Raw genomic sequence first — 9,755 nt, forward strand, 5'->3', positions numbered from 1 at the left:
GTGGTTTGAGAAGAAACTAGTTGGTCGGCTAATTCAACGTTATAGTCTTAAATGGAACAGACTGACGATTGGAACAGCAGTGCGAGCGACTACTTCCCCAATTGAACATTAAATATCGATAAACTGCACAGCAAGCCGAACAACAGCGTTTCAACTGCAGATGCCTAAAAGTCCTTTAGTGCAGCTTTTAACCCCTTCAATACTGAAAACATTCCCGCCAAAATTGTTTGGACAAAATTCTTGTAAGTTTTTGGCATATATCAACTTCATTTTAGACTGGAATTAAAGAAATGTTACTTCCTAATAAAGTAATACTATTTGTAATTATGAAAATATTCAAATAAATTGGGTCCACATATTATTTAAAACTCGTCTCTAGTCATGAAAGGGTTAAAAGGGACCAGTAACAAACTTTCCTATGGCATGTATATTACCACACAATAAGGAATAAGATTTGTTGAATTAAGGTTTTGACCTAAAATTGCTTTTTTTAAACTCTAATCAAGTTGTGCACACATGTACACGCAGACAGACAGACAGACAGACAGACAGACAGACAGACTGACAGACAGACACACACACATGGACTGTGGAACCCAAGTTCAACTGTACTAAAAATAAGACTTATTACCATATCAATAACCAACATTCTGTTTAGTTCATTGAAATACAACATATTTTTTAATGGTTAAAATGTTACATATCAAATCAAAGTAAGAACTTTTTCATAATATTAATACACAGGTAAACAACACTTTTAATCAAACATATAGCACAACAGATAAAAACAAAAATGTAAAACTGTTCCAATAAAACACCACTTCTGCATGTTTGGATGACTCTACTAACACTTTATATATACACCTATCATAGCGAAGAACATTCACACAACACGCTACAAACCATTGTGCTAAAAACAGTACTTGATTGGTCCACATAAACTATTTATTTTTTAAATATTTATAATAATACTTTGGAAATCAAGCTAATGGTATTCTAAGATACACATAAACTAAAATCTTGTCCCCATGTAAAATGTTGCATTGGTTTGAAATTAAATTGAAATCGATTCTCATGTCTCCATGTGTACTACAGTTAGTTTGAAACAGAATTGGTTTTGTATAGATATAAAACAAATCATTCTCGCAAACCAGAGTTATTACTTCTACCACTACTACACTTCGAAATAAACCAGTAGGGACTGGCTTGTTAAGAACGGTACCTGTAAAACGACTGTGGTTTGCGACAATGAAACAAATTGGATCAGAACTGACACAGAGCAAAAGTGACTTGATTCAAATCCATTTCTTGTGGGGACAGAAATCACGGTTAGAACTAATTTAAATGAATCAATTTGAGTATATATTTGGTTTTCAATCGATTCAGGCGGGGATAGAGCTTAAACGTTCTGTTGTTGTATATGGTAGATTCCATAATTGGCAGGTGACAGTGGCACCTTGGTTACGTGGATATAATCACCCTGTAATCAAGATAGTGTAAACACTGAATGAGGTTAAATGTGCAGCCACTTGAGGAACACTCACTATCAGAGATGCCACCCTACTGTGTGTAAATAGTGTAAACACTGAATCAGGTTGAATGTGTGGCCACTTGACGAAAACTTGCTATCAGAGATGCCACCCAACTCTGAGTGTAAATAGTGTAAACACTGAATGAGGTTAAATGTGCAGCCACTTGAAGAAAACTTGCTATCAGAGATGCAACCCTTCTGTGAGTGTAATTCCATCAATGTCCATTGGGAGCTTATATCAACATATTGCAACATTAATTTTAGTTTGTGTCTTTCAAAGTTTACCTATGACTTGATATCAACATATTGCAACATTAATTTTAGTTTGTGTCTTTCAAAGTTTACCTATGGCTTGATATCAACATATTGCAACATTAGTTTTAGTTTGTGTCTGTCAAAGTTTACCTACGGCTTGACATCAACATATTGCAACATTAGTTTTAGTTTGTGTCTGTCAAAGTTTACCTATGCCTTGATTTCCGTAAAAGTAAAGGGACTGAAATTCTTGATAATTTCTTCTGGATCACTCAATCTTTTGTAAATGATATGTTGTAGAAAGTAAACAAATATGACCATTACCAAGTACCATTATTGAAATATGTACAACTCAACAAATTAGATATCACCTGAGTTACTGAAAAAAATTGGAAGACAATATAAAATTCATTATCAACTAAAAAGTTTTCAAATATTTCATTATTGTATGCTGAGACTCACCATGTTATTTCAAATTGTAAATATAAGAGTACACATTGGTTGTGTATAAAGATTTGGACTTTGGTAAAACAGTGTTCTTATGAAAGTGATGATACTGTACATATCTATGAAAAGTGATGACACTCTACGTATCTATGACAGTGTGATGACACTACGTATCTATGACAAAGTGATGACACTCTATGTATCTATGACAGTGTGATGACACTCTATGTATCTATGACAAAGTGATGACACTCTACGTATCTATAACAAAGTGATGACACTCTACGTATCTATGACAAAGTGATGACACTCTACGTATCTATGACAAAGTGATGACACTCTACGTATCTATAACAAAGTGATGACACTACGTATCTATAACAAAGTGATGACACTCTACGTATCTATGACAAAGTGATGACACTCTACGTATCTATGACAAAGTGATGACACTCTATGTATCTATGACAAAGTGATGACACTCTACGTATCTATGACAAAGTGATGACACTCTACGTATCTATAACAAAGTGATGACACTACGTATCTATGACAAAGTGATGACACTCTACGTATCTATAACAAAGTGATGACACTCTACGTATCTATAACAAAGTGATGACACTACGTATCTATAACAAAGTGATGACACTACGTATCTATGACAAATATTGTGGAGCTTTCACATATGAAACATATTCCACTATATTCCACTACATATGAAACATATTTCACGACATATGAAACATATTTCACTACATATGAAACATATTCCACTACATATGAAACAGATTCCACTACATATGAAACATACTTCATTACATATGAAACATACTTCATTACATATGAAACATACTTCATTACATATGAAACAGATTCTACTACATATGAAACATACTTCACTACATATGAAACAGATTCCACTACATATGAAACATACTTCACTACATATGAAACACATTCCACTACATATGAAACAGATTCCACTACATATGAAACATACTTCATTACATATGAAACATACTTCATTACATATGAAACATACTTCATTACATATGAAACAGATTCTACTACATATGAAACATATTTCACTACATATGAAACAGATTCCACTACATATGAAACATACTTCACTACATATGAAACACATTCCACTACATATGAAACAGATTCCACTACATATGAAACATACTTCATTACATATGAAACATACTTCATTACATATGAAACATACTTCATTACATATGAAACAGATTCTACTACATATGAAACATACTTCACTACATATGAAACATATTTCACTACATATGAAACATATTTCACTACATATGAAACATATTTCACTACATATATGTTTCTTTACAGTTCTTCTGTATCTTTCTGCTGATGCTTCCCCTACCCATTAAACTAAACGAATACTTGCAATATCTTACTGAATTCAAACTATACCTAAACTGGTAGGTGACATGATAGTCATTTGTTAAAAAATCTTAATTTATTTTCCCCTCTTCAACTTCATACAATTTCTTTTGCATAGATGCTGTAAACATTTCAGGAAGTACAAAATGGGAGTTAAAATATAACTGGAATCGTCATCAATATATTAATTTACAGACACTTCAAATCCAGAAAAAATGTTTGTTTTGTCTTTGTGTCACTTGATTCATTTCTCAAAAAAAGAAAAAGGAATGTGGCTTTCTTGGTAGACAACGTCCAATAAAATATTGTATTGGAAAGTTAATTTGCATTAATTTCTTTAAATCCTGTATATGCTTTTCATGAGATTAATTAGCACATTTTTCTTTATAACACTAGCTAATCTTCTTTATCTCCCCAGGGTATATTTCGTTGTACAGAAGTAATATGCCATATTGCAGTTACCAAGATACCCATTATTTTGTAGTTAAGAATCACTAAGAGGCGGCCCCATATTTGGCAAAGTTAGGGCTAAAATGCTATTGTCATGGCCACTGGTCATAGGGCAATGCATGAAGCAGTGAATAAAATAAGAGTGTAGAACCCCATACATTGTTTAAAAGACCATTATAGTAGGAGTTTAATAAGTCTGATTTGAGTATTGTTGCTGATAGAACAGTACAGCGAGAACAACGCGGATACGAATGTTAACTTCATGTTCTGCTGCCTTTACACTACAATACTAACCATTCTGGCCCTCACTTCAGGCCAGACAATGGCTTGCAGTCAGTGCTCATAGTAGCAAAATCATGACATCTTTTACATATTCCACAACTAGAATATGGTGTAATTACTCGTTCGGAAATTTGAGGATTAAGAAGTTATATACAACACTTAGCAAACATCTTTGAATGCATTTGTTCAGTTTCAGCTACACATAGATTAACTTTACTTTTTAAAATCAGTTAAGAACTTTTACATTTCTCCTTTTTAAAATGGTACTTTTTCGCAATAAGCCCGGGTAACAATGCACTCACAGCTACAATTACTAATTTGCATAGTGTCCATGTTGTGAATATACTGTCCATGGATTTTATCTCTGATAATATACAACCTGTCTGGACACAGACCAAATTGTACGGAATCAAACCTGTAATAAGACAGAAATTGAAATCAAGTTTACCATATATTCTGATAGTATAGTATCACGCTGGGTAAACTTCACACTAAACATTGTAGGGAATATTCACATGTATGATCTAGCTACACAAATACCGAATCACATGGGCACACAGAAATAGCTCAACAGATATACAAGTAGATTCATGGTTTGCCAGGTACCTCTCTTAATGAGATGGTATCCTTTTCTTCTCCTTTATTATCACAACTCTTACTTTAATTAAGAAAGTGTTTACATTTCTATTCTTAAACAATGATGTCATATATCTTCTACGCGATTGGATATCAGTAAATGATGAAGTTATCGGTGATAATTAACTTAAAATGATATGGAGTCACTCTCATGATGTTTTTACTCTGACTGAGTAATGTGCGTGCGCGCGCGTGTGTGTGTGTGTGTGTGTGTGTGTGTGTGTGTGTGTGTGTGTAATGTATACAAAATAGTGTTTTACCTAAAAAAACAACAAATATATTTGAACTCACCTAGTAAAACAGAGAAGAAGAACTGTGATACAGGTATATCTAGTAATGGAGATGCTATATTTAAAAACCAATTAGGAGTCATCGGAAACAGTCGGGAAAACAGTAAAAAGAAGAACAGACTGTCTGAGTTTTCATGGATCTGAAAAACAAGAATGAAATAAATGAAGTGTCTACTGACTTAGAATTTGACCAATGAATAAAATGTTGTGGTCTTGATCGATGTATATCTTTCATAAATAAATAAATAGGGTAGGTATTGATTTTCTTATTACATATATACCAATGATTACGAGCACAAATGTATGTATACACATGTACTAGTGGTATTTGCACTGAATTGCAACACTGACAAATCATTGCATACCTGCATGCACATTTTATATAAAATGTACATGAAAGCAATTGATTGCCTTGTATCACTTTACAGAAATTTGTAGTTTCAGATAAACATTATGTAATAGTAACAGAACCCCATGCTGCATGAGTGCCAGTGTGTGCACATGAACTCGGGTATCAGCACTAGTGCTTGCATTGTATTGTTGTCTGCTGCACTTTCACTCACTATTTGTGAAAATATGGCAGCAGAGAACACTAAAAGCATTTGTACCCTGAATATGTGAAACTTGCACTCATGTACATTTGTACATATCATGGGGTTCTGTCATATTATTTCATGGGGTCATGAATTTGTGATGACATTAGTTTCTGATATTCACACTATTTACAATATATTTCTCAACCACATGAAAATGCTTAAAGGAACATGAGCAAGACCTGAATGATTTTCTGTGTTCTTTTTGTTTCATCTGAAGACCACTTGATGTCCATCCATTCTTAGCATTGCACTCTACATATACCATGATGCATTCATCCTAACTAAAAGCAGAGATTGCATATATTTTGAGTACCATTTTCCCATACTAACTGGGTGTGGCGATGGCCGTAAGTGAGAGCCTACAACAAGGAGTCTGGGTAACTGAAACTAATGTACCCTCTAATCGGAATATAATTGTAATGCTTACCTTTTGTTGTAAATATTGTAATTTTTCAGGAAAGTAATAATGAATGTACTTGTATCCAAAGCTGTATGATATAAAATAACAGCAAGTAGCACCAATTGCACTGAGTATACAGACTAATGGAACGCTAGTCCATGGACCAAACAATGCACCAGCTAAAACATTCTGTTTGAAAGACAAAAAGAGAGAAAATATGCAGGTTTACTTGTTGCTCATAATTTCTTGGGGCAGTGTGTTTTGGCTCTACAATTAATTCATCTCAGTTAATTTAGAATAATGGAAATAATAACATAACCATGTATAGACTTACAAGGAAAACAGATCCGGGAATGGCGAATGCTTGTTTGTACAGATAGGCACTGCAGAACAGTAATAAAATATAACCCTGATGAGCAGCTTGGTATCTTTGCAACAATGCAGCCAATGATGTCAGTTCTTCTAAATTGGTTGGGAAAGAAACTTCTGTTCTGTAAACGTAACACACAAAAATGACCAAAAAATAATATGCAAACTGCACAAGTCTTAACTGCTTTTACACTTACAATTCAAAATTAATTACACTGCAAGCACTCTTAAAAAGTAAGTGTTTATACTGTTATGATGATAAATTTACATAGCAGTTTCATGTAAAGCCCTCTATAATAATTGGGTGAAGAGCAGTGCTCTCGTGCTCTAGTGTTGAAGAAGCAGGAGAAAACTGGAGTACCTGCGGAAAACCTGCTTTGTTCAACAGGGTCAAAATTAAGCATCACCCTTCTTACATACAGTCTTGGTTACAGAATGTAAATTTTATTCAAACCCAGCCAACACCTGGCAGGTTCGAACCCTGACTGTAGAGGTAAGAGGCCTATGAGCTAACCGTTTGGCTACTGACAACCCCAACCTCTGTTTACTGTGAAGTTGTAATGGTCAAATGGTTACTGTGGCTGGTTTGGAATCTTTACATTTGAGCTTTGCTGCTGTCATTTGTTTCTGATCTGAATGGCAAGATTTCAATCATGAGACACGCACCCACAAGTCACCCCAGCTGTATAACTGGGGACCGGTCACCTGGCAGCACATGTACAATAGAGGCTACAATATGAATGCTTTAATCCTGTGTGATCAGAGTTTGCTCTCCAGGCAGTCAATGAAGTACAATGTATAACATCAACTTCATCTTGTTTCTATGTCAATTCATCCTAAAAAGAAAACCTAATTCATGACAACATGCATATATTATTGTATACTGTATAATTTCAATGGGTTTTCAATAAAGAACATGAAAGATAAAAAAAACTTCATTGCTGTATTTATATTGTGTCATTATAGGTCCATGCATGGGGTGATAACTGACGAGTGTTTTAGTCAGTTTGGGAAACCACTACTACTAGTCTACATGAAACTTACATATATTGTTTACCATCAATATTTACTGCTCATAGGAAATGTAACCATAAATGACTATGTATTCTAGCAGCATATTATAGTCTAGTTCCTATACAGTATTGTTATGATTTACACCTCCACTCATATAGGAACATGCCTTAGTAAGCTAATGTAGAAAAAAATCAAAAGTCTTTGGCAATTCGACCCCCCCCCCACCCCGACAACCTTAGCTGTTGTGCAAAATTTTAGTACAAATGTAATAAATTGTATAAATAATTAGTATGTTAATTATATATCAAATGTGTACATTATTGTTCTTGTATGTTAACTTTTGATCGCGTAAATATATAAAAAAAATATATAGCTATGTTATTTTATGTCAATATAATACACTCATGCTATTACTCTTTTTTTCTTCTTTTTTTTGTTGGGGGGGGGGGGGGTATAAATAATATTAGTCCTAGTAGGACATGTATACATGTTCATGTAGTATGATGTACTAACTACTACATCATGAATGATGTAATTCCATGCACTGGGGCGTGTAATATTTCATAGATTGTTGTTTTCCAGGTCTACAGACTATTAAATATTTCTTCATAGTATAGAGATTGATACATTTGTAGCAGCAAGATTCGTACGATATTTTCCTAAGAAAACGACATTCTAAGCAATAAGAAAACAATCTATGAAATATTACACGCCCCTGTGGGTGGGTCTATGTACCATAGACCCAGGACTCAAGCGCCAATAATCGACAGCGTGTACACTGTATAATATACATAGAGTTGTGTTATATATGATCATACATTTTAAAATAGATATCTTCTAATCAAAGTGTAATCAGTAAAAAAAAATTACCTGTTTGGAAATTCTGACAAATTCAGAGATCGGTCACTTGCTGTGTGCATGTGCTCGTCGTCGAGGGTTGGTAGATTAGTCGAGAGAAAATATAACCACGTTGTTGCAGTCGCAAAGACGACTCCAGCGGTCCATAATGACGCCATTGTACTAAGCTAAGTATTGTATCTGAACTACGTTGTTTACTATTGATTTCCCCATACAAAATTGGAAAATTTTGCCGGTTCCGGTTATGTGGGCGTCGCCATTTTTATGTCATCATACTTTGTGTGTTGGTTTGTCACTTAGTAACTACACTTTTCGACACTGGGGGCGCCATTTTATCGACCCCTTCACGAGACCAAACGTTATCTATCACCGTCTAGCGTCTCCGTCACACATATCACATAGTAGAAGTTTCAGGTCAGTAGGGCAAAATACTAAAGATTTAAAAAGTTGACAGTGTTTCTGAATACAAAAAGTCCTTGACTCAAATAAAATTTCAACAATTACTGAACAACAAGTGTGACCCAGTCAATGCAATCATGAACCTGGGAATCTGTAGGACAGGGGTTAACTTTAAGTGGACTACCTATACCTTTCGATGTATACATTCATTTACATACGAATGATTTTTGTATGGATGACTATATATATAGAAAGATATTAATATTATTTCATTAGTGTAGCCCAATATATACATACATGTATATAGTTATCCACAAGTTTAAAATGGTATTTTCATTTACTCATGCAAATTGTCTGTTTATGCATGATTATATTTATTTATTTATTTATTTATGTTTGTTTGTTTGTAACATGGTTTCTGGGCTCTCTGTGCTTACGAAATCTTGGTATCCATTAGGGTTATAATCAGTATTTTTTTCAAAAGTTTTGTTTATTGTTTGCATAAAGGAGAAATGATTCAGTTTGTTAATCAGTATTATTAGATACAGGTAATACAGGAACTGCACATTGTCAAAATACAGTTGGACAGTGTTCATTTAAAAAAAAATATATCTGTAAGTTCTACTATTCATATTACACAGGAAATCAGCACTGACAACAGAAATCAGTTACTGGACTTGATTTTTATTTTAAACATCGCAATCCAAGATTATACAATATACATTCACTGATAAACATAGTTTTGGCAAAGAATAAAAGACAGAAAAAACACCGGTAAAAATTACTTCAAATCAAATGAAAGGGGTTTT

General features: G+C 33.8%; 1 protein-coding gene across 1 annotated transcript; it reads right to left on the minus strand.

Moving 5' to 3' along the window:
* Positions 1–4,614: 4,614 nt before the first annotated feature.
* Positions 4,615–8,705, minus strand: LOC144450480 (transmembrane protein 41A-like). The gene is made up of 5 exons (XM_078141101.1): positions 8,560–8,705; positions 6,641–6,797; positions 6,334–6,495; positions 5,312–5,450; positions 4,615–4,799 (listed from the first exon to the last, which is right to left on the minus strand). Exons 1-5 carry the CDS (start codon positions 8,703–8,705, stop codon positions 4,615–4,617), a joined length of 789 nt encoding a protein of 262 aa, XP_077997227.1.
* Positions 8,706–9,755: the final 1,050 nt, after the last annotated feature.

The sequence above is a fragment of the Glandiceps talaboti genome, chromosome 20 (assembly GCF_964340395.1).
Source record: "Glandiceps talaboti chromosome 20, keGlaTala1.1, whole genome shotgun sequence".
Classification (NCBI taxonomy): Eukaryota; Metazoa; Hemichordata; class Enteropneusta; family Spengelidae; genus Glandiceps; species Glandiceps talaboti.

Coding starts and splice junctions, on each gene's coding strand:
- LOC144450480 (XM_078141101.1), bottom strand. CDS start 8,705: ATGGCGTCATTATGGACCGCTGGAGTCGTCTTTGCGACTGCAACAACG. Junction 6,798..8,559: donor TTGTCAGAATTTCCAAACAG/GTAATTTTTTTT, acceptor TTACGTTTACAG/AACAGAAGTTTCTTTCCCAA. Junction 5,451..6,333: donor TACAATATTTACAACAAAAG/GTAAGCATTACA, acceptor CTTGTTTTTCAG/ATCCATGAAAACTCAGACAG.